The sequence below is a fragment of the Pleurodeles waltl genome, chromosome 9, assembly GCF_031143425.1.
Source record: "Pleurodeles waltl isolate 20211129_DDA chromosome 9, aPleWal1.hap1.20221129, whole genome shotgun sequence".
NCBI lineage: Eukaryota > Metazoa > Chordata > Amphibia > Caudata > Salamandridae > Pleurodeles > Pleurodeles waltl.
Genome location: NC_090448.1, coordinates 158,743,775 through 158,769,886, shown reverse-complemented (window position 1 = coordinate 158,769,886; position 26,112 = coordinate 158,743,775). Strand labels below are relative to the sequence as shown.

The 26,112-nt window shown below is 40.0% G+C and overlaps 1 protein-coding gene across 1 annotated transcript in view; it reads left to right on the top strand.

Annotated features, from left to right (window-relative positions):
- The window catches only part of DENND6A (DENN domain containing 6A), a 292,813-nt gene that overhangs the window by 76,201 nt on the left and 190,500 nt on the right, over window positions 1-26,112 (top strand). Inside the window, exons 6-7 of the mRNA XM_069206473.1 lie at window positions 11,048-11,153; window positions 15,948-16,027. Of these exons, the coding sequence (XP_069062574.1) occupies window positions 11,048-11,153; window positions 15,948-16,027 (186 nt within the window). The remainder of the gene's footprint in view (window positions 1-11,047; window positions 11,154-15,947; window positions 16,028-26,112) is intronic.

Sequence of the window (26,112 nt, the reverse complement as noted above, 5' to 3'; positions counted from 1 at the left end):
AAGACTGCAACAGCTTTCTATCAATCCCATCAGCAGAGATAAACCAGAGAACTTCTTCACTTCATCCAGATTTGTGGGAGTCCACCTGCTAGCTCTAAGACCATTGCTTATCATTCGTTGACTTTGCTTGCTTCTTATGAGATCGCTTTCTTTGCGCTTCTTACATTTGTGCGGACCCTGGAACAGAGCTTCTTTACCATTATTTCGATTGGATGGTTTGTATACTATCGCTGCTCACATTTAGGGAACTACTTTTTATTTTTTCTTTCAACACTTTATTGGAGTGCATGTTTCTTCTTTTCTGATTTCCCTTGTGCTTCTCCCCCCACAATTACTTGTCCATCACTTTGTCTGGGATGTTTATGCATTTGTTTTTTGTGCACTAATAACAAAGTGCAAAATGTGGTTTTACTTTTGATTCTACATGTAAACACTGATGTTGTGCAGATTTCTTCAAAATTCTTTTTTCCTAATTTGGGATTTTCAGAAGTTTTTTCTGTGCCTTTGTTATCTAAGCCTCAAGTAGGACCTGTCAGTCATTTTATCCAAGATGGATTCCTTTGTGCCCCCCCCCCAATACCATCCCCCAAACCAATGAATAAGGCCATGGGCCTGATTGTTTCATTGGGAAAATGTATGTCTGATCCCATATGTAAGATCTGTTTATTATGAAAAGTTATGAGAAATTCACTAGGTCTGCCTTACTTATTGTGAAAACTGTTTGTTAATCATTTAACTGCCATGAATTAGCCATTTAGGTCCACCGCAGTTCATTCTTAACGTGAACGATTTGTCCATTGCAGATCACAAGATAACCTTTCTGGCTTGTACCGGAAGAAATGTCTTTTAAAAAAAAAAAACAGAAAGCCAAAATGTGGAGGGAAAGCTTTCATCGCGGCCAGTGTTTTTTTTTTTTTGTTGTTGTTGTTGTTGTTTTGGTTTACAGTGACTTGCAGTCCATCCAGTGTGCTGTCATGACATTACACAAATGTGAATGAAAGCAGACAGTGCCATTAGTCATGGTCTGCTTTCACTTTGGTCATTACTTAGGGGGCATAACTTCCCCACACAAGCACCAATCTAAGGGGACAACGTACTTCTCCCTTTTACCAGAACCTCTCCCTGGTGGAACCTTGCTAGGGGATCGCCTTATAACCATGATCCTGCAATTGGGGATCCTCTTACTGGACACCAGGGAGCGTGAAGTGAAGATCCCTATGCCCCCTCTTCCACACCAAAATAAGAAAGTCTTTCTGGGCCCGGGTGTTGGGGATGGGCAAGGGTGAGGGTGATAGGGTTTGTTTAACCCCAGAAGACTGCGACAGCCTCCAGTAGACAGTCCACTAGACACAAGGTAATTAAAAATATAAATACAATTAAAGAATTAGTGAAGTTGGGCAGAAATCCCACCATTCACCAAGGAAAAAATATATATATTTTTAATTTGGGGGGAGGTGGGGTTAGGCCTAGTGCTGAAAAGAAGAGGTAGCATGCCCTGGTATCTATCCATGCCCCTGACCCATATCACCTCAGCGCGTACACCCACCCAAGCATCTCCCCCCATGTGCAGATTAGGGGTGTAGAAAGCCCATTGGCTCTAGGATATCAAAAAAAAAAAAAAAACACTAATTGGTGTGGGGTTTGACCCAACCTGAAGCCCCGATAGTCTTTCTGCCTCATAAGGTCTATGGCTTCTGTATCCCCATCACAAGTAAGAGAAAAATTTGATTATTTGGGGCCTAAATTTGACAAATGGGTCGTCAAAGAGGGGGTAAATCCCAGTTGCTTCTGACTTGCCATATTGAATGGCGGCACTGTTCAGGCTCTGGGTTAGCTGGCAAACAGAAATCTCCACTTCCCAGGGCATTTGTGTAACCTAGAGACCCAGGTGAATCCAGGTTGGTGACCATTTCATGGATCCTACAAAGTTTTCTTACCCAGTGTGCACTGCGAACGTCAAACTTTGGTTATAATCATGCATTTTCCTTTCGTTTCTTTGAGGACATGTTCCCAGAACCTGCTGGTATTTTCAAAATTCCTAACACCCAGCGTTCCCGCACTCCCCCTGATAAAAAAAATGATACTCCACTTGTGTGGATAGGCCAACTAACTGAGACAAAAATGGACCAATTGAGGGACTATGCTAAGTTAGCATTGACCTCACATAGTCACAGTTTTCATCTGTTTCTGTTTTGAGCGATAGGCCCAGCTACACAAATGAGGTACTGTTCAAGCGGAAGTGTGGGAGCAATGAATAGTTGAACATTTGATATAATAAATTGAATTTCTATTGATGTTTCGCTTCTAAATATACGCCATGAGCAAGAAAGAACACATTTTTGCAAAATGCCATCTAAATCTCAATATTATGGTTGACCCCAGAGTCAGAGTTGTACAAATAACCACTATTTCTAAACTCAGTAGCTTTGGCACATTTAAAAAATGCATAGGTTTCCTTCCTACCCATTTTTCTTTCATTAGATATTTCCATATAAATTACTGCATGTTTGGTACACAGTGAAATATGATCTGCAGTTAAGCTTTTGGCTCTGCTTATCGTGTGTGTTTGGGCAACCAACAAATGCATTATATCCCTACGGATGGAGGGGTCAGACAGTTGTGTTGGCATATAACTTTTGTAAAACAGCCATCCAACCTAATTTTCATGATTGTTTTGTATTTAAGAAATTAGTTTCTTTGAGAAAAAGATGTCTCTTGCAGAATTTTGCATAGTTTTCAGAAATGTTTAGCTTTTCAGGTTCACATATGGATTTCACACGTTTCTACCACAATCTTAAAGTAGGTTGAAACCACAGAAAATAGGTAAAAATTCACTACCACTCACAAAATGCAAAAACCTTGGTAACTTGGGCTTTCCAAATTTGGCTTGGATATCTTTTGTTGAAACACAGTTAAGAAGGCTTAAGTGCGAAATGCTACAATAATAAAAGAGAAAAAAAAGAAGAGTACTCGATTTCCTAGTTTCTGGCTATACAAAATGGGAGATAATTGGGATGGAGACTAAATCTAACATTTAAGCAAAAAGGGAAAGAGTTTGAAACTGGATAAGAGCCTTGTCTGTTATTTCTGCCAGCAGAATTCAACGAGGTTCCCCTAGGTGCCCAAAATACCTCCGAGTATTAAGACTGTTGGTTTGAACAACATAGATAGTCTTGAACGATTAATAAGGAGTGAAGTTGTGCAAGTGAATTTCGCGGTGTAATGCTATGGTCACTCCATAAGGATTGGACATCTTACAATCCAAGGCATTTGTCATTAAAGGTCACTATTGGTGAAGTGGGTGTGGAGAGGGAGTGATTAGGGTGGGGGAGATAACATTTGCTAAATTGTTTTCTTGGTTCCTCACTGGTGAGTTGTTGGAGGCAGGGTTATGTGAGCCTTTTAAAACTAAAGTAAAGAGAAATGTTCCATATAAAAGGGGCTCAGCACTGGGGGTGGAACGCTAATTGGTTCAAGGCAGTAGGCTTTTAACAGTGGATTTATATCGGACTGCTACAGGCTGCAGAAAGGTATTTTATCACACTAAATCTCACAAATACCTTGGTGGCAAAGGATTTTGGTGTTGGCTACCCTTTGACAAACCCTGGGGGACGAAGAGTTGTATGGTGATGATTCTTGTTTAGCTTTTTTGAGGGAGGTTTTATACCATTTTTCTCATCTGCAATTTTGTACATATTTGTAAATTTATATCCGAATGCATTATTGTTCTTGCGCACATCTCAGTAGGCCTGTGTTGATTACCAAGCCAGTGATAAAGGCAATAGGTCTTATTGTTTCTTCTGAAAATATATATCAAATCCTGTGTTATTTATCTGTTTATTATAAAAGTTGTGACTAAGCCAGTAGACCTGCCTTATTGTGAAAAGCATGCTGAAAACCCTAGACTTTTAAGGGTTGATTTTTATTACATTGTTTTAAAGATTGTAGACTGGCACTTTGTTTGATTGAATCTAACTGGTCATCCTAGTAGGCAAGGGTTTTGGTGTTCGTGACCCACCCAAACAAACCAGGGGGTTAAAATTTTGCACTGTGATAATGCTTGTTGAGCCCTTTTAAGAGAAATTTTAAATAGTTTCAACTGCTGTAACTTTGAAGATATTTATAATTTTATTACAGTATATCTAGCGGTTGCCTTTTGGGAAAGAGTATGCTCAATACAGTAGGTTTGAGCCCATTATGGTGCCAAAGGCTGCAGGCCGGGTAGGTTCACTGGAAAAGGTTTTTCAATTTAAAGTTGTGGCAAAGGAACTATTCCTGATGTATTTATTATATTATAAAACTCAATGAAGTCAATTGGCTTGTAATGGTGGACTGTTACTGCAAACTGTTAACGTTTGCAGACCTTTATCTTGATCAAATCAAATCAAATCATTAACATTTATAAAGCGCGCTACTCACCCGTGCGGGTCTCAAGGCACTAGGGGAAAAAGGGGGGTTATCGCTGCTCGAACAGCCAGGTCTTTAGGAGTCTCCGGAAAGAGGAGTGGTCCTGGGTGGTCCTGAGGCTGGTGGGGAGGGAGTTCCAGGTCTTGGCCGCCAGGAAGGAGAAAGATCTCCCACCCGCCGTGGAGCGGCGGATGCGAGGGACAGCAGCGAGTGTGAGGCCAGAGGAGCGGAGGAGGCGGGTGGGGACGTAGAAGCTGAGGCGTCTGTTGAGGTATTCCGGTCCCTTGTCGTGGAGGGCTTTGTGTGCGTGGGTGAGAAGTCGGAAGGTGATCCTTTTGCTGACTGGGAGCCAATGCAGGTGTCTCAGGTGTGCGGAGATGTGGCTGCTGCGGGGTATGTCGAGGATGAGGCGGGCCGAGGCGTTTTGAATGCTTGAAATGAAATGAAATTGATAAATGAAATCTCACAGATTACCTCTGCAGGCAGGCGTTTTTGTGCTGATTACCTCCTTTGACAAAACTCAGATGCAGTAGATTTGCACTGTAATAAATCTTTCTAGAATCTCAACGAAATGCCATAGAGGCTGTCTTGTTTTAATTATTCTTTTCAAGTTTCCAAAGTAACAACATAACCCACCCTCAACATAGTTATAAAGTCAGTTCTTTCATTACCATTGTCTGTACAGATAGAAAATATGCGTGCAGCACTTTATCATTTCTACATCAACCCTGATATATTGAGTACATAGAGAGATTACTAGTTGATAGTGCCCTAATCACTGCAGATTTAAAAGAGGCAAAATAGGGTTGATTAAACCATACTGGGAAATTCAAGCCTTTTTACAAAATTGCAGTAGTTCACTGATCAGCAGATTGTACCTCAGTGTATTGTAGGAAGTACATTTGCAGGGGATCCCATATATCCTTTAGTCTGAATTGGACAGGCATCTATTTCCAGAAAGCATTTAAATGTTCATTGCAGTATGTTATGTTCTTCAGCCAGTCTCTAATTTTGAGAGGTGGGCCTTTTCCCCAATGTATCACACCTCTATCCATAGCAGAAACACCAAGGCTATGTTTTTCATTCCTCTAGGGGCATGTCTTTCAAGTATCCCAATAGAGTTATAATTGGAGAGGGTGGGACTGTGATTCCTTTCATTTCAGTGAGGGTCTGTAGTAGCTCGACCCTTAAACTAGCAATTGTCTTGCAGCACCACACCAGATGAATTAACCCAGCTTCCTAGGTCCAGCATCTAGCACAGCATGTTTTGGCCCAGTCTATGAAGTGGTTTAGGGGTGTAATATCTGCTATGTAAAAACTTTACTTGAATCAGAATACGTTTGTACTTGTATACGTTTGGAAGGAGCAAGCATCTGCAATCCGTTTGTGTCACCATGAGCTAGGTATCTGGGCATTATCTTGGCACCTACTGCAATGCTATGAATATAACTATACTGTGCAGTTACGGCTGCTCAGGCTATCGCTGCATAAAAGGATGCATCTACCCAACTCCCTAACCGGGCAAATGAACCTAGTTAAAATAAATATCCTTCCCAAAATCCTGTATTTCTTTCGGTCACTGCCCTTTTACGTCCCTTATAGATTTATATGGAAGGGGGCAAAAGAGCAGAGATGTTGAAAAACTTCAAAACGCCCAACAATTAAATGAGGATTGGCACTTCACAATTGGCGTTTCTACTATTGGGCTAGCATGGTTAATTGTATTTGTATGCATTATGATACCTGTCCTGAGAACTGGAACTAAGCCATTTCATTTGTGAAAGATGCTGTCACTAGTCATACCAAATTCAAAAGCAGACTTAAGACCACATTATAACTTGAAAAGCACTAGGGTAATATGAGGAGGTCTCTAGAAATTCCACCTCTTCACACCTTTAAAACGCTGTTAAATAATCCAGACCTACTCAAATGCTTTGCTTCCTCTTACTTTGGTGCTTGGGAAAATGTGGGAATTAAGCGATTTGGCAATTTGAGGGCCGAGTTCAGGATAAAAGAATTTTCTTATTTACAGGCAGAATTCGTCCTGCACTGTAGTGATTTTTTGTAAATAACTTACAGATCTGGACCTCCCTATTGAGTGGGAATATTAATATCATAACCCAGTGGGCCCAGCCTACTGTTGCACACTGACATTCGACAAATATTTATCTAGCATTTTGGAAGAGTTCAGCTGCCTTATTGGGTATTTTTTATAATGATTTGGGAATATGGGCTGATAAATGGACTCATTGTTTAGGCGAGGAGATCATGGAACAAGAACTTAACTTGTATTCTTGAGTGAGTCTGCAAGATTATTATTCGTATTAGATTGAGATGCCGGATTTACTGGACACTGTTTAATTTGTATATCAGCCACTCCAAACTGAGAAAATTGTATAATAGAACTTATAGTTGCTCAGCCGGAGTAGCAGGTACTGTTGATATGTTTGCTACATGTCTGAAACGCACACCATTATAGTCCTCAGTCCAGAGGTAAATATCTCTTGTATAGACTTCTGGAGAATTAGGCTGCTTGGCATAGGAACTACTGCCTGGGTCATTTATACCCTCAAGGAACTGGAATTCTCCTTTTCCGTTAAGTATGAGGAGTGGTGGAAAGAGGTAATAGAGGTGTATGAATTGGAATGCCAGAAAGTTAATGTTAGAGGATCTATGGTGAAATTTCATCCTATCTGGGGGAATTTGAGAAAATATTTGGCACCAGACTAGAGATTGTTGTGTATACCTTTTAATATGATGGCTTACAGTCCATTGATTTATTTGAATACTGTAAATTGTCTGTGATCCATATAATGAATTTATGTTCCCCTGTTGTATTTTTTCTATTACTTGTACTCACAATAAAAAGAAAAGTTTGGAAGAGCACCCCAGCTAGGGAGCAACAGAACTGACATTATACATCAATAAAAGGTAATCTAGCCATTTCCCTCCTAGCCTGAGTAATGACCTTAGAGCCTTAGTTGCCAGTCAACACCTTCTAATCAAAAACTTCAATATAAAAATGAAGAAACCAAAGATTACAAGGACGTTATAGTTAGGCTCACATTTCACTCGTACAAAACCAGTGAAACTCAGCAGTTATAGCTACTTAAGCTAACAATCCCACAATGCTCTTCTGACCTCACATATTACATCACTTGTGATGTAATATTTACTCCTACTATTAAGGTGGACTCATTACTACTCATCAGTCATGCTACTAGGGTGAACTGGGGAGGGGGACTGAGCTGCCTGTCTCCCAGGGCCAGGCGTGATTTCGGCCCCGGAGACCCCTTCCCTGGGGCCCTGCCATGTCTCCTTGGTGCACCCAGTGTGCAATGAGATCACAGGGGAAGCCTCAAGCATTGCTCTTGCACACAGGGCGCTGCTAAATATTCAGTTCCCTGTGTGCAAGAGCAATCGTTTTATCTCTTTCTCTGCCCTCATCTCTGTGGGCAGGGAAAGAGTGGAAACCCTGGGCGAGAGCACTTTGACAGCTCTCGTCTGCTGGAAGCGTGTGTGTTTGTTCTCGTTTGGCAGGAGCTGTCAAAGCTCCCACCAAGTCAGAAAACAGCTATGTCCCAGGGATCTGCACCCCGGGACATAGCAGGAGCCGGCCTTGGGGGCTGGTGGTCCTCAGGGCCATTATTGGCTCCAGGAGGGGGGGGGGGCTACATGGCCCCCCTCCAGCATTTACAATTTGCTGCACGGAGGTGGTGGTTTCTGGGGCCAGGGGTCAGCAACGGACCGCCTCCTTACTTTAGTTAGCACCCCTGGGAGATGGCGGGCACCAGGGTGTCCACAGGATCCCCCCCATTACAATTAATGTATTTTGCCCCAAGGAGGTGGTGGTCCCCTAGGGGCTGCAGCCCTCCCACATACTATTTATTTTAAGCCCCGGGAAGGTGGTGGTCCCGTGCACCCCCCCCCTCCATTTTATTTTAAAGCACTGCATGCCCCCAGGGCCTGGCCCACCCAGGGGCTTTATTGAAATCAAGCACCGGTGACGGCTCTTGTTTCTTTTATTTTTTTCAGTTTTTGCTGTAAATTCCACGAATTTGCAGCAAATGTTTTCAAAAAATGTTTTTTTACTCCGGTGGGGTGCCTCTGGGACCCCAGACCAAGACTTAGAGGGGCAGGGTATTCGTACCCTCCCATTTTTTCTTTTTTTCTGCGTTTTTGTTTTGGGACTCTGATGAAGTGTTGGCAGCCAATCAGAGCTCTGCATTTCCATGCACAAGATTATTAATCTTTGCAAAGTCATCTCAGAAGAACCGTCACCCTTGACACACAAATTTTGTTTTCCTTAAGTTTTTCAACAACTACTGAACGGATTTACACCAAATAACAAGCATTTGCAATGCAGTGTGTCTCTCGTTTGCTCAGTTACAGCTATTACCGTTGCAAATTGCTAAGTGGACTTTTCTTGCCATATAAATTGAAAATGAAAAGTAAAATAGTTGACATAAGTGAGCCGATTCAAAGCACCATGGCCACCATGAGCATGAGCGCGCTGAGAGACACAAAAGGAAAAAGAAGTCAGCTCGCAGTCAAACTTATCAGCAAAAGTGCAGTTATCCATGCAACAAGGTCGGTGGCCAAGGCAGTAACAAAACTCCCCCAAGAAGACATAAACATAAAGCATTTACCAATTATAAAAAAAGATATTTGAAAGGCAAGCCAATGAACAAGTGATAGTGATGGGCGTTCGGTGGGCGTAGGTAAAAGCCCACAGATAGATTACAATACATCAGAGCGCTTGTGTGCTCCACCTAATAAGCACAATCTGTGGAACAAAATCTACCTTACTGCTATATTTGGTTTAATTCAGTCCATCGGTTCGGGCTTTAGTGGTGTTCAAAACTTCCATGAGAATTAACATGGGAAACACACTTTTTATTTTTTATTACATTTTTTTTTTTTTTACTCCCCCATTTTTTCACCCCTGCTTGACAGATCACCCTGAAACTTTCCATGTGCAACAAGAATTACTGGCACACTTTTTTTAGAAACTTTTGGGACAATTCTTCCAACGGCTCCGAAGATATAGCTAAGTCAAAAACGTTTTTCTTATGTTCCTGTGGAAACATGATTCTAACTATAACTATAACTACCTAATAATTGCCAGTAGATCATTCATTTATTTATTTATAGAGGACTTTAGGTCAGCCGTCTTCTAACTTTGGTGTCAGTGCATGTCATGTACACTTTGCTTTCATCCATGATAGAATGGGGAAATGGGTCAACCCTCTTCAGCCATTGGCTGTATTGCTCTGTGATTGTCGGTATTTGTCTAGCTGCATGGCCGCATCTGCCTGAAAATGAGTGTGTTTCAGTGCGAGGAGTGGCCAGCGACTACTTTAGTTTTACATTTTCTCTTTTTGTACATCCTCTATCATTTCTTTCCTTCCCCTCTTTTTGCATTCATTTATTAGAACAGACTTCAGTTGCCCAGCAGCTTTAACGAGCTGCTTGCTTGGCATTCATCTCATCCGCAGTGCGACACATCCTGTACCGCCACTGCCTGTAAACCGGACTGCCGTCATCCATCATTAATACGAGTGTTCAAGAAGGCCAACATGTTGGTTCTAAATGTTTCGGCAGTGCCAAACTACTATACGCTATGGATAATTCCGTTGCAAGACGGCCACCTACTGCTGTGTTTTATTTTATTTGTCATTGAAAGTACGTGCCCACCTTGGCTAGATGGCAGTATGTTTTTTGCACTTTTATTCTTTACGGTTATCTTGATTGTTTTTTAACTTGTGCGTGTGTTATAGATGGAAGTAGTTTAAATGGGCAAATCTAAGAACGAGTTAATGAGAGGATGAATGGATGCATGAGTGCAAGGGTGGGTGCATGCGTGATGACCTGAGTGCTTAAATCCATCAGTGACTGAACGGGCTCCTTCATTAATAAGCCAAACCGAATGACACTGCAAGTGCCTGATTTTTTTTTTCTTCTTCTTAATGCAAGTTACCATGATTTCATGTTTCTCTTATTTACTAATCATCTTTTCTATTTTCTATAATTTTCTTTTCTCATCAGTAATGCATTCACATCCTGAGTTTCATATTTGATTATCAAAGGTTTTAAAGCGCGAGGTATATCTGTTTAATCAGGGGAAGTGCTGCAATATTTGGTTTGAATTAAGTGTTAATATTAAAAATGCTTTGCAAAGAGTAGTTCGACATTGGCACCTGTCACCTCAAACTATTGTATTCCTTGTAAATTTAACTTTAATTCCCAAAACTTGGGTTTTGTAAAAAGAAAGAAATTGGTTAATGAGACAACTCAGCTTTTTTAAGAAGTGTGATTTCAAAAATAATTAGGTTAGGTTTTAATATAGCAAGCAGTCCTCCTACCAAATGCTACATCATTAGACAATAAATTATTTCCGAGTTTTTTAATGATCGTGTCGGTGTTGCCTTTGATGTTCTTAACTATATTTTGAACTAATTAGTCATATCTTAATGATTGTTACCCAATCAAAGTTGGAGAAAATTTCACGTGCCTCTGGAGACAGAGTTCTTTTCTCATGATGTGTGACTAAATTCGTTATTAATCTATGGGACAAGAAGACATACAAATACAGAAACAGCTGTTGATACTGTTTCAATTCACACATTTTGTTTTTCAGTCATTGGTCATGATCAGCAAGCTTCCTTATGTCGCATTTTTCCACACGGTGCTGAAGCAGATTGCCCCAGAGTACTTCGAGAAAAACGAACCTTGTCTGGAAGCAGGTCAGGCTCAGATCCCATCTCTGATTTTAAGTGGGGACAAGGGGCGAGAGCACTGGAAGAGGTGTGACTATAAATTAAGATTTGTTGCAGATATACTGTGCTAACAAGATGTTTGTTGTATGCTTGCAGTCTTGCCTTACCTGTTCTTTTTCATATTCAGTACATTTATTTTAGTTATTAGTGTGCCATTTTTTTTTTTTATCTATGTTCAGACAAGGCTGTACACATTTGTTAAATTGTATGTTAATGTTTATTATTTATTACCTATTTTCATATAGTTCAACCATAAATATAACAATACAAACATTGACACTGATCATGCACAATGACTGTGCAGAGTCACAGTATATTAGGAACCAGTCTTAACTTTTCTAGGAGTTGAATAAAAATTCAAATAGGGCTTGAAAGGGAATGCGAGTTTCATTGTTTTTTTTCTGTTAGAATTTTGCTCCTCATCCAGTTCACTGTTGAATAAAAATGTGTTTGCAACACTTGTCACCTTTTAGCTAGAGCCAGAATCTTAATTATTGGCTCAAATTATCAGAATGTGCTAAAGTGTCCTGAGAGTTTTTCTTCTTGATCTAATTTGCCAAGATATATCCCACTGAACATGCTCCATTCGTCATGGAAATATTTTTCCACTGGTTGTAGGCTGTAAAAATCTATTTGTTTGCAGCTTCCTCCCACATATTCCTCCCCTGTAATACTCATGAAACGGTGGGAGAAGGACTTCTGTGAATGCTTATCTGTCATAAGTACTTGATTTGTTCTACTGCATGAGAAAGTCCATGAAATGATGTTCTGAAAATCGTAGAAATAAACTCTGGCCAACAAAGGCGGACTCGTTTCAGTGAAGAGTAATACAGACCCGGGTTAAGATTGTGATGCTGTCCACATAGGTATACTGAGTAGGTCCACGCTCACTTAAAGGTGCCAAAGCCTTGACTTCAAGTGCAAAGTGCTTTTCTTTCAAGAGTCGCCAATATTTGTACTCCTGAATACTAGTTTTGTTTGTATTGACGTACATTTTTAGTGTATTTCCGAGTAGGCATAAAAGCCAAATTGTTGATCAGATTCCTCAATGCAGATTGATAGAGCCAAATAAGGGAGAGTACGACATTGCAGTCTCATATTGGTTCCTGCTGCACTTCACATTAGAGGACCTGGGAAGGGAATGCTTTGTTTTGTTTTTTGGTACCCTTCCCTGGAAAAATAGCAAAGGGTTATACAAGCAAATGCTTGAATTAGGCTCACTCACTGGTAGTTGCTCTGGGCTGCATTCCTTCGCTACGGACAATCTCCACCCATATGCAAAGCAATTTTGGTCCCAGTGTCAGAAGGAGCAGTCTAGCCTGAACTGTTAAGGAATCCCCGACCTCGTAGAACCTCATGTGGGATGTGCACTTTGAGTTTGTGGCACTGCATGTTGTAGGAGCAAAGGCCGTGCAGCCCACAAAAGCAAAATGTGATGGATCAAATGACAGTTAATCTTGGCAACTGGTAGATCACTCTGGACAGCGGTCTATAGATTCTCACCCCTAAGACTCATTGCAGAATTGTGGTTTTGTGGCTCAGGGATTTACTGCTGTTTGCCACTGCTTTCTTTTACTAACATAGAGTGCAAACCTCTGCTGTCAGTTGCACAATCTGGTAATAATTTGGTCCCTTATTCACCTTCTTCTCTGCCTTATTGAATATTTCTATTTTTCCATGGTATTCTATTCTTATATTTTCTGTCCATAGTTTACTTTGTTCACTGTTTTTTTTTCTTTTTAATCTGCAAATTCTTGTCCAAGAGGCTTCCCAGAATTAGATGCATATAGTTACTCGTTAAACATTCCAACTCCTACTTTTTCCTTCTAGATCGTTTGTGTGTGTTCTTTCAAATGTATATTTGCATTTGAATAATATATTAAGTATTCATTCAGAAAATTTATTATGATACTTCTCCATAGTGGATATGCGCATGCCCACTCTTAAATCACGGTTTCTCATTCCAGTGGTAACAATAGTAGACCTCTATAAATATGTTCGTGCGTAAGTCTAATCTTTTTTTCCCCTTGGCCAACATATCATTTTCCACTGGGCTTGGAGACCCTCTTTCACTTTCTTAATTCAGGATTTTCATCTGTCCTCATAAAGATAGCAGAGACTCCACACCTTTCATAAATCATATTGTAGTTTGTTTTATTTATGTGCAGGTTACTCTTTGTTTTACTATATGTCCATGCAGGCTATTCAAATGTATTCATAGGCACTTGCTTTGAGGTAAGTGCATTTTTTTCTGCTTCCCTCTTTCTCGATGTAAAACAGTAGTTTAGGAAATACTCAAGTAGAGCATCACTACTTTGAATTTAGATGGAATTTATGGCGGGCCACTTAGATTTGTATGGGTCCACGAGTCTCCTGCCTCCACTTTTGGTTTATGTCTCACAAGGCCACAGCTCTGAAAATCTTACAGTATCTTGATATCTTCAGGTCTTCTTAGATTCTCATCAATGTCTGTCTCTGGCACTGTGCCAATGCTTAATGATTTTATTCTTTTACTTGTGGTTTATTTGTTGCATCTTTAAAGTAGGAGACTGCTGTATACTGAAATGTGCTATCACTGCTTACAGTTAGGTTGGGTCTTACTGCTTCTTCAGACAGTTTAAGTCGTGGGAGATCTGCGAGATCACTCACCATAGGAAAGCAAATGATACACATCTTCCCTCAGAGTTTAAGCATTATGGGTATAGATATCTGACAACCGTTTCCATTCAAGTGTAGATGTAGTAGTCTTTTTTTTCTACTCCCTCTTTTCAATGTCTACTGTGCACGTGGCATGCATCATTATTTTCTTATTACAGATGCATAATATCGAAAGGCACCTGTAAAATTAAATGGCAAGAGGTTTATGCTTATATAATTTTTCACTATATTTCAGGCCCTTTTCAGCAATAATTTTAGCATAGAATGATAGTGGCCAAAATTGTCTCACTTGCTGACACGAGGCACTCAGACCATATTTATTAAGAACCGATTCAGAACCTATATACTTCTGAGGTTTTTTTTTCCCATTCTTTCATAAGTTTTATAAAGCAGACCCATGGTAACTGCCTCCCATAATGGTGAGTAGACATTTCAGTGTCATTGAGCTCTTCAGGTTTGGCTTAACTTGAAGATTTGGTCATATTTCGCCATGCTTACTTATATAAAAAAAAAAGATCTAAAGGGCTGGGTCCTCACATATCAGGCCCTGACCCAGGCCATTCAACTCTTCAGTTGCACTGAATAGGTGTACCTATTGTGGTTACTGCAAATATTCTTGCACTTAGAACCAGGAACTATGTTAGTGAGGGAATTGTCAAAGATGGTAAAATATGGTTTGGGTAATAAACAAAATTATATTTATCTACATGAGTGAAGGACACAAACACCTAATGCCAAAAGCACCAAAAGTAATTTGTACCCACTGCCAATGTATTCATGAAAATACTACTTATTTTATAATTTTGTTGTCTTTGCAGCTATTACATAAATTAACAAATTAACTCCACTATAAAAGATTTTTCCCCAGACACCTCTTGCAGCATTAAAACTGAGTATCTGTAAAACATTGGCATTAAGATGGTCATCTACGTACTTTTTCTTTTCTTATTCCAAAATGAAAACTATTAATATAAAAATTGTAAAAGTATCTGGGGAACTTGTGAGGAGTGAACCCTGCTAATCAAGGACGGGCTGGTCCTTCACTGATGAACTGAGCCATGCAACTGCATAAGTGCATCTAGGGATGTCTGCCCCTCTTCATTCCTAGGCATATTTCAGAAGGTAGAAAGGTTTGTGTGCTTGACAGCAATCTTTTATGACACTGGATTGTCAGACCTGGTGCACCTTGTGCCCTCACAAGAGTTTTGACACTCTCTTCCTAGTGTAGATGTCAACAGCCATTCCAGTAGGTGCCAGTGCAGAGTCTCTTTGTGGGCTGCAGTGGGAGACCCGTAGGCCACTTCTGATTATTAGTTTTCCTGGAGAGGGGTACGCAACACTTGTCTCCCCAGTACTAAAAATGAATGTACTTTTGCTCCCTTAGAATTTCTTAAATGTTCCATAATTGTATTCAATTCTGTTTCTTCACTGAACCGGTCCTTTCCCTTTTTTCATTTATTCTTGATCACCCTAATCTTTATGAATGGAGCCTCTTAACATTTCACCTTTATAATTTCTATTTCTGTACTTGGTCGACCTGTAATGTTTTTGTGATATTCTTCTTAAATATTTTATTAAGCTGACCACATGGTAATATTACCCTTTGTGGGAGAATGTTGATAATATATTACTGTTGAGGATCTTTGGGTGTGATTTAGAAACTGTTCTTTGGTATTGTCTTAAAATGCTTTGTGATTAACAATCTGGCCCCCGAAAAGTTTGATGTAGAAATCTAAAATACTTAAAAGATATTACACAGTCATTCATGCAGTCTGTCACACCATCTTGTTTTCAGTCAAAGTGACTGGTCATAGTGTCTTAATTCAAGCTGTCACTGTAGGGTCTAGCATGGAGCTAAGCAGGCTTTAGCTTAATTGGTGTTGTTTTCCTACATAGCATTTTACTAATTAAGCATGTGTAGTTGTTCCTCGATACAAACCTACCATCTGTTCATCTTCAGATACAGATGGTATGTAAAAACAAACAAAGATTGTGCTGTGAGTTTCCGAATGTTATTGGTAATATTGAGAAGCCCATAATGATATTCAGAACCCCAATGATGAAAAAGCATAAGTTTAACATTTTCCAATTCCATTTTTTCAGCTTGTTGTGATATTGATCGCTGGCCACCACCATCTCCAGGGAAAACGCTAAGCCTGCCTATTATGGGAGTTGTGATGAAGGTAATGGTCAGCACATTTATTATTAAACTGATCATCATAGTGGGAAAAGCTTACAGCTAAATGGCATAAACCTGCTGTATGGTCTAATCACAATTACCAACTGCTTATTTGACCTTCCTGTCAGTTAAGTCAATTCTGAAATTTAGAAAATCAGTACCATTAAATATTTCACATGACTACCAAATTGTATTTTTGCATGCATTTAGACCGGGATGTGTAACTTTGGTTCCAAGAGGACCAGATATATGCTTGATTTTCAGTATGTATAAAAAAATGCATTTACTTCCAAATATTTTCTGGGGGCCATTTTGAACACCATTTTGTTCGGTCTTTCTGCTTGCTGGTATGTGCTGGATAAAAAAGAGCAGTACAAGGATACCTTTTTAGGGGGCATTGCTCTTAACCTTTAATATACAAATGCTTTTTTTTATGCAATCATTTGTATTTTAAAAGAAGAAAAGCATGTTTTAACACACATTCCCTAAGATAGCTATACCTCGTGCCCTCCCCACACACAATTTTATTATCAATATTTGCATTTCAAATCGTCCTTTGATATTATCAGTGATGTTCTAGAAGATGTCATGAGTGATATAATATGAGTAATTGCCAGAGCATTGTGAAAGCGCAAGTTAAAATTACCTTAGGGAGTTATAGTTACTTGAGATAACTTTAACTGGTGAAGTTCAGTGGTTTTGTAAGTTTAAAACAGCATGTTTTAACTGAAATCTTCATCTAACTCTAACATCACTTTAACCTTTTTTCAGTGAATTTCTAGGTTTTTTTCAAAGTAAAGTATATTTTATAACAATAAATAAGGCCAACACCCTGCATCACACGTCCTTTGTTTTTTTTTAAATAAAACAAACCTGTCTCTGAGTCTTTTTTAATATTTTTCATCCCAAAAAAATACAATCATAAAAACTACCACAAGAAGGCCTTGCATCATTTTCATACATCTTCAGGGCATATAAAATGCAGCCATACAACTAGCCTCTAGAAGGCACTGCATTCCCAGCTGTAGAACAAAAGCTCCAGCCCGGGAAATGCTTTAAAAAACATATGGTAAGTTCCGCTTAGGTCATGGATTCAGTGACCTAGGAGACGTACTATTTTTTTTCTAATGTGGCTTGGGGCTGCAGAACTTCCTGCAGCCCCCCTCAACATTATAAAAATATGTTTGGTGGTTCCCCTGCCCTCTTCTAGGGACATCACCCCAAAAATGTAAATGTAAATAGCCCTCACAAGGCATTATAGCTTGCACCATCAAGGAGCAGTAAATAATAAATGAGTAGCTGTGCCCGCTTATTTATTAATAACTTGTTTTTTCTTTTTTCCTTTTTTATATTTTTTGGAATCTACTGGTCCCACCTGGGACACTCATTGTTCTTTTCTTTACTTTTCTTTCTTTTTCTCTCTTTTTTTTTTTAATAAGGTGGCCAAATTTAACAAGGCCATGCAGGAGATGGCAGATATATATATATATATATATATATATATATATATATATATGTGTGTGTGTGTGTGTTAAGGGGTTCCCTGGTGCCCACTTGGGGCACACCACGCCTTTATGAAGAGGGCTGCCTGAGGAGCCTCAGGGCCCCCACAGCGTGCGGTATCCCTGCTCCTGCTGAAGCTGGCTTTTTTAAATATTATTTTAAAGTAGGATGCCTGGTGCCCACCCGCGGCAGCCCACAGCACCTCCCTCACTGGGGCCTGCTGGGGGAGACCCAGTGCCCCGCAGCCCTGCTGGCTCTCTTGCTTTGCACGCATTGCAGGTGCAGCAGGAGCCAGCATTGCCCCCACCCCACTGGAGCAGTTTCGTTTTTGTTATTTTTTTTTAGCTGGCCCCAAGAATTGGGGTCCCTGGGATCCCTCTATGGTTCTGGGAGTGGAGCTGTGCGGCCCCCTCTCCTTTATTATAATATCGCCCTCAAAGGATGGAGTTTCCTGAGGGCTCTTAGAGGCTTCGGGAAGGGGGTCCTCTCACCCCTTTCCCTTTTATTGTTGACACGGCCGCAGTGGGTGGGGTCCCTCATCCTTTCTAGGCTTGAAGATGAGGGTTGCACGCCCCCTCACCTAAATTATATATTCCCCCTCCAAACGGGCCATGGCCCACCCTGAAGTTTTTTTTTAAATGCACAGGCTCCACTGTGAAGTTACTGCAAAATATAAAAAGGAAAAAAATGTTTTTTCTCCACACAGGCCCATCTGGGACCGCACCACCAGATCTGGAGGGGGGGGGGGTGTGCAAGGGTATCCCTACCCTGCCCCTTGTGTCTTAATGTTTTCGTAGGACTTGAGACTGAGTCACAGGTCCTGAGATGGCTGGTGCCACATCTTTGTTGATGTGCAGAATGCTAATCAGACCTCAGCATGAGATCTGTTGGCTCCGTGGATCCTTTGTGGCATGATATATAGAACGTTTTTTTAGCTTTACTTGCTCAGAAACTGCTGAACAGATTTACACCAAGTAACAAAACGCACTCTTTCTGGACCAGGATCTAGATTTCTGCCAAATGTGTATATTTGTTTAGACGTTTGGTCTGTAGCTGTGTCTAAAGTACCTATGGAAAACGGCGCCAAAGTTATTAGCAACCCAAAAAAGGCATTTCCACAATCCTAACTATGATTACACAGTGGCAACTTGGTGATAAATATATTCATACACTCTGCTCATTTCCCTTTAACCGTTTGTTTGTTGAATGACTGGTTCACCTTTGTATTACTTTTGTAGTGCAATGGACGTGAATGGTTCGTTCACTGTATTGACAAAGGAAATCCTTTGCTGCAATCAGTAGAAGGATTTTATTTTTTACAGAAACATTTGTAACACCATTGGGCATGGTCTGCATTTAATTTAATTTAATTAGTGCTCCGTCAACTGTGTTTTTGCCCTGATTTTGGGGTTAAACTCAATCACCCAGAGTGGGGGAAGCATGTGTTTCCATAACCACTAGACCAGCAGGGATAAAGTTTAAAGAAACAGGGCAACCCACTGTGGCATCATGTCATGGCCCTACCCCAAAAGGGGCAAAATACTCTTTCTACCCGCCCCCACCCTATCAATTTGGACAGATTGGGGGTGGGGTCTGTTTAAGTCAATCTTCCCCAGGAGTTTGAAAACCCACTTGTCACCAGAGCAATTCATAAAAAAACAAAAAAGGCCATGTTTGGGGAAGCCCATACAGGCATTGGGCCATGCCCCCTGCACAAAATGGCCCCAGCAGTCTTTCTGTCCCCTCCTCATCACCACCCACATTGTGTCTAGAAGTGTAAAAACCCACTAGACACCAGGGATGAATGGTAAAAAAAATAAAAAAAAAAGGGGGGGCAGCCCACCAAGGCATGGTTATTAAATTTATTTTTGTATATGTTTTCATGGATATTTCTTGAGCATATCTCACGCTATGACAGAGTTTCTTTGTGCTACAGAAGTTGCAACAAAATAATAAATTACCTTTAGTTAAAGAGAATCAGAGGCCAGAGGATTTGGAACTTGACAGTATATCTAGTTTTTCATAGATTTCATGAATTGTAGATGTCGTATCATAAAACATATTCTAAGGGAATTTACTTCCATTATCTGGCTTCCTCGATCCTGAAGGCTCTTTGATCCCATTTTGCTAGTCTAAAACAGGGCATGAAGATAAGAGCATTGCTTTTCTCTGATCTGAGCTGTCTAGATGGTTTATATGTATTAAAAGTATTAGTGAGAAATGTGGGTACTGTTACATAATAGAAGCAATACATCATGCAAGCTGTTTTTATTGGGAGAAGTATGAATGCTGGGATGGAGTAAGTTTCTGGCTCACCGCAGATTCCAGATCTTTCCCACACAGAAATGTGAGGATAATGCATGCTTTTGTGCTAGTTTGAGGTTTGAAAGCCATTCTGGGTCAGAACATTTTGTGGGACCAACCCAAGTCACCCCACCCTCCACTTTCCTGGGTGTCTAGGTTCAGAAATGTCTAGGTTTGGTGGGTGGTAGCAGAGCCCAGGCCCGAATATCACAGATACCCACATTGACAAAATGGGCCCTTTATTTTTATGGTGAAATTTTGAGGTCTTTTGTTACATAGGTGCTTGGCGCAACCACACAAGTTTTATTACGTAGAACTTTGGCAACACAGAGCAGTGCAACATTTTCTACTATGAATTGAATTTCTCTCCATTTCTTGGCTTCCAGATGTAAGCCAGTGTGCAAGAAAGAACACATTTTACAAAATACCCTCTGACAAAATATGATAGGATTGGTAATTCAAATTTCAGAGTTGTTCAAATAATCACTATTCCTAAATTAATTATCTTGGACACATTTAATTCATGCCCAGATTTGCCTAATACCCATTTTCTCATATGAATTTAAACATAGCCGATATGCAATTAAAAATCAATATAAACTGCAGCTCTAGGAATTGTGTGTTTTTGGACAATCAATAAACACTCTATATCTCTCTAGTCATGAGGGCATAACAAATGTAATGGTACATTAATTTTGTAAATCAGCCTTCGGGGATGTAATTTGAAATTTATATCTTGGCAGCTTTTTTCTAACTTATTTTCAGTGTGTTTTTATTTCAGCTGTTGGGCTCTTTAGAAAAAACGTGTGAGCTAAACAAATGACCCCTTACTGAATTCCGAATTTTGTGTAGCTTCCAGGATTGTATAGCTTTTCAGGTATATCCATGGTTCCACACCTTTTTTCCACCAACAATTACTATTAGGTTAAAAAAAAAAAAAAGACTACCACATGTGGTCATTTATTGGTTATAACTTTCTTCTTCCTGAAAAATGGAAAGATGTTGATCTTAACACAGCAGACTTTGTTGATTTCAGTTTTAGAAGAAAAAAGGACCCTCCGTTGCATTGCACTTTTTATATTTAAAAAAAAATGTTGCTATATTTTGTTTATTTTCTCTGTTCCCTCCGGGGACTCTGCAAACCCTGGGTATCTTTAGAATGTGACCTTAATACTTTTTGTGTCCCGCAAAGTGTCCCAAACATATATTTTTTAAAAGTATAACAAGCTCCTGGTGTAGGATTAAGGAGGTAAGCCTCAACAGCTAAGAAGTGGGTGAGAAAATTATTTTTAACTGAATCAGTATTTATTACGTGCCTTCGGTTCAGCTGTGATTAGCCAGCTCCCTACCCTCAGTGGGTGGGCAACCCAAATGTGCAAGACCGGCGGACTCACTTTTTATTTTTTTATTTTACTTTTTTTTTTGTAGAGTTCATAAAGCCTAGTAGGGTCCTGGACCCCTTGTTGGACCTCCCTCATTATGTGTGCAGTTCAGGCCTATTTTAGGCTCTGCAAACCTCGCAAAAGGTGTACCAATTGACTGGGACGTCTTGCCCCATGTTTGCAGACCTGTGGCATAAATTAGTTATCCCGCAACATAATTCAAGTGGCCCTGCTTACAGTGCAGTAGAATGTCTAGTAACTAATCACTCACTATATATATAACTCTTAGGTTATACATTGCTAAATATACATATGTCCTGATTTATGTGTGCAGTTCAGGCCTATTTTAGGCTCTGCAAACCTCGCAAAAGGTGTACCAATTGACTGGGACGTCTTGCCCCATGTTTGCAGACCTGTGGCATAAATTAGTTATCCTGCAACATAATTCAAGTGGCCCTGCTTACAGTGCAGTAGAATGTCTAGTAACTAATCACTCACTATATATATATAACTCTTAGGTTATACATTGCTAAATATACATATGTCCTGATTTTAAAAGCTATTTATTACCATTTTTGAGTTTGGGAAGTGCCCTTGACTAACAAGAGGCTAAGCCTCTGCTGCGTCAGTATGTCCTGTGTCTCCCAGTTCAGTAGTAATAAATAGTACATTAGAATCTGCATGTGCATTTGTATTTGGAACACAATAATATAGAAAGCCAGATATAAGGGATTACATTTGTGCAGTAAGGGGTTAAATTTGTGCAGTAATGTAACATCACATAGAAGAGCCCTTTTGACCAGAGTTTTTCTCATGTTAGTTACACTGCACCGTAGTATTAGATGTGTGAATGTTTATACACACAAACAGTGTGCAGTGTGTACAATGCATATCAAAAGGTATATTGAAATTATTCTAAGGAGAAATATTTGTAGTAATATAGTGGCTCTTAAAAGTGTTGTCTCAATTCAGAATCTGAGTGTTGGGGTTATATTTGCAAAGAAGCTCATATGCAAAAACTAAAAGATTTAAATGAAATCACTTCAGATTGGATGGGGCATTTCAGGTGGATACCGACTGGCCTAAAAGGCGGCAACACACATAATCACAGTGCATTTGAGTTGTCTTATTTACTTAAAGTGGTGGTCGATTACAGTTCAGTTGGCTGACCTTATGTTATACTTGGTATTGATTTGTGAAGAGATGGTCATTTAATTTCATAAAGCGAGAAGGTGCTTTGGGTACGCTAATAAAACAGAGTAGTGAAATAATTATAATAGATTTTGTCATGCAGAAATTCCACTAAATTTATATTTAATCTTTATTTTTAATACTATGTGTTTGTGCTACATTCGCACTTGCAGTTTTTTTTTTTTTTTTAACTTATTGGATGTTTTGCTGTTTCTTTCATAGCTCAATGAGGTCATTATAGGTATGAATTTAGTCAACAGACAAAAGAGAGGCAAAGAAAATAACTCTTTCTGAAGACTGAAGTGTGTTATGTTTTATGCTGGTCAAGGTTATGTATACTTGTATTATCGAAGGCTAAGCCAATGTTCTGTGTTCCACGTTCCCTTCACAGAACGTTGGTACTAGGGTGATTGGAAAATGGGAAGTTGGAGCTTGGCAGGAATGGAGAGAAGCTGCTTGAGGGTGTCATGGCAATGAAGCTTTCATCCTAGCACATAATTTGGTCTAATTGATGTGTGTTACCTTCTACAAATTGGCACAGAGTGGATGACTTCCTAGATATAGATCCACACTGTGTGAAGATTAAGAATTTCTCTTGGAAACTGTGAGCAGGCTTAATGTATCTGGACTGTGATCTCTTTGGCATTTCCGTTAAACAATAATAAATTGTGGAGGGATCTGATGGCTTCTCACTTTTAATGACACTGTGCTAAAGGGTAAAGTATGCAAGAACACAGACTACGCAAAAAGGGCACAATGCCTCAACGCCGGGATTGAACGCCTGCTCACTTGGGGGCCACAGAGACTAATATGGAGGGCAAGCTATGAGGCAACAAAATACATTGAGGAAATTTGTCTGTGGCTGATGTCTGTAGCTTCCTCCACATCTTTGGTACTTGGGAATTAAACTTGAAATCTATTCAGCACGCCCTAACACTTAGGTCACAGTTCTTTGGAGCCCATCAGGAACCAAACGGTTACCGTCATCGCTAACTCACAAGACACAACATCGCCGTCCTTGCTAAGTAAAAAATGTTTTTTACAGACATATATATATATATATATATATATATATATATATATATATATATATATATATATATATACACATACATACGTTACAACTCCTATATAAGTCATCCTGGAGCTCTGACTAAACACCCAGATTATGTCCTCTGAGGCTGGGAAGAGAGAAGTATTCATGACTGATACTGGTGATGTAGGGTCTGATGCAGTCAGGGGGTGCTCTGGAGTCTCAATCGAACCAGTCTCATCCCTGGCATTAGGAACTCGCAAATGTCTGAAGTGCGAAGTATCTTGCGTAATGAACTTTCCAGTATGGTGCACAGTCACCATGCGTCCTTTGCTAGTCACAACTTCAGAGAGTTCAGCATCCAAGGGCGCATCAGATTCATGTTGTCTTTCTTGTCACACCAATAGTTGATCTCCTTCCTTGAAAGTAATGTTCTTGGCACATCAGCGATGGTCGGCATATACTTTCATCTTTTGTTTACAAAACAAGTCCTTTTGATGAAGTTCACCATCTGATGTAGATATCCTTTTAGTCCATTGTGGTAACTTGGTCGTCATGACTCTCCCACACATCAGAGTGGCAGGACTTTCACCTGTGGTTGAATGAAGAATCGACCGGTAAGCTTGAAAAGTAGCATAGCCTTTGCATGGCAGTGGCACTGCCAATCAAAGGCTGGCGGTAACGTGGTTCGTAATCTCGAGGGTAGCGCTGCCCTGGCGGATTGAGACCACTGGTACCGCCAGGCCATCGGCAGTTGGACCGTGGGGGCTCTGCCATGGTCATAATATGAGGGTCGGGACGCCGGACTTGTAATGAGGCCCTCAGTCTCTGGGAACTTGTTTAGTGGCAACAATTCCACAGTTCCTTCATGGGCTACTTCAATTACGTGTTGTCGCACACTCTCTAGTGTGATAATTCTCAAACCTCATCTGATAAAAACCTTCTTGAGTAACAGACAGTTTGTCTTTTTCCATTTTTGAGCTTCTGATATTTGCTGCCACGTGTGAGAGATCGAGTGTGCTGTTTGCATGATTGATGTGCAATAATGTCCTTTAGTATCAACATGTCACTGTTTTTGCTTGTTGCAGTAATAATTTGTTCCAAAGAAATAGTGTCAGGGGTGTTTGACTTTACAATGAAGTTAATGACACTGTACTGGAACTCGTGAAAAGTAGTCAGTAGGGTTTTGATCTTTCACTGGTCAGTGCATGATAGTGTAGTCATATTCCTGTAGAGGCAAATCCCCTTGTTCAATTCTGGGAAGCATCTTGGCTTTTGGATTGCCAAAGATGGTAAGCAATGCTTGATGATTAGTTACAAGAGTGAAAATATGTAGAATGTTCATAAGCCCAAACCACTGCTAAACCTTCTTTGTCAGGCTGTGAATAGGCACGTTCAGTTTGTGACAAACGTCTGTTTCCATATGCCACAATATGCCTTTTAGCATTTGGGTGTCCATTTTGTTGGGCAAGGACCGCGCCCAACCTAACGGTTTGCATCAACAACAGCCTATGTATGGAGCTCAGGATGAAATTAGAACATTTCAGTGAGTTTCTCAAATGCATGCTTGATTATCTTAAACTTAGTTTACATTTGTGTGAGCAGTAAAATAGAATTTCTTTATGTTAAGTCTCTTAAGGAAGTACTTTCTGGGCCAAAGTCATTTATGTTACTAGAACAGTAACTGGCTATGCCAAGGAATGAACGTAAGATGGTAACATCTTGTGGGGGATTAGTGGCTGGCAAGGCTTCTACTTGAGCTGGATTCGGCACCATACCCCAATCAGAAAATATGTGGCCGAATAATTTGAGTTGTGTTTCGTAGAACTCAAACTTAACAATATTCAAGGGTAGACCTGCATCAGCAAGTAGTCTACAAACTTTGGTAAAAGCTTTATCATGTTCTTTTTGTGTGGATTTAAAGACAAATATATGATCACTGTACTTGAAACCCTTCGTGATAGGCTGTATTATACATTGCATGACAGCTTGAAAAAGTTCTGCAGCTGATGACACACCAAAACTCAGTCTTTTATATCTGTACAAACCAATGTGAGTAGAAAAGTTAGTAATGTACCTGCAACTTTCTTCAAGTTTAAATTAATCAAACCCTTTGTTCAGATCAAGGCCAGAGAAGACTTTGGCACCATTTAACTGTGTGATCATTTTATCAATATGCGGACTGGGATGTTGTTCTCTTGTTAGCTTGACGCATATCAACACAGATGCGTACACTCTTTCACTGTCCTTTTTGAGTACCACCACTATGGGTGAAACCTACGAAGTTAGACCGGTAGATCACTCAAAGATATCATGCTTTAGAAATATCTCAAGCTCTTTCTCAACAGCTTCTTGTAAATGAAATTCAATTTGTCTGTGTCTTTGAACAACAGGATGATTGTCCTGTTTGATATGCAGTTTCACTTTCATGGTCTTAAATTTTCCTAATCCATGAAACCAAGAAGGGAACTGACTAAATATTCTATGATGAGCATTCACGTTGTGGTTCACAGATATCAGTCCCATTTCAGCAGCAGTATTAAAACTGAGTTAACTTGCATTTGACGCATTACCTTGAAGTACATAAATGGGTGCTTGTACCTTTGTCTTTTTGTGTTACATGTTTTCTACAAATTAACCTTGATTCGTTGATGGCCTTGATGCAGCCCATGTATA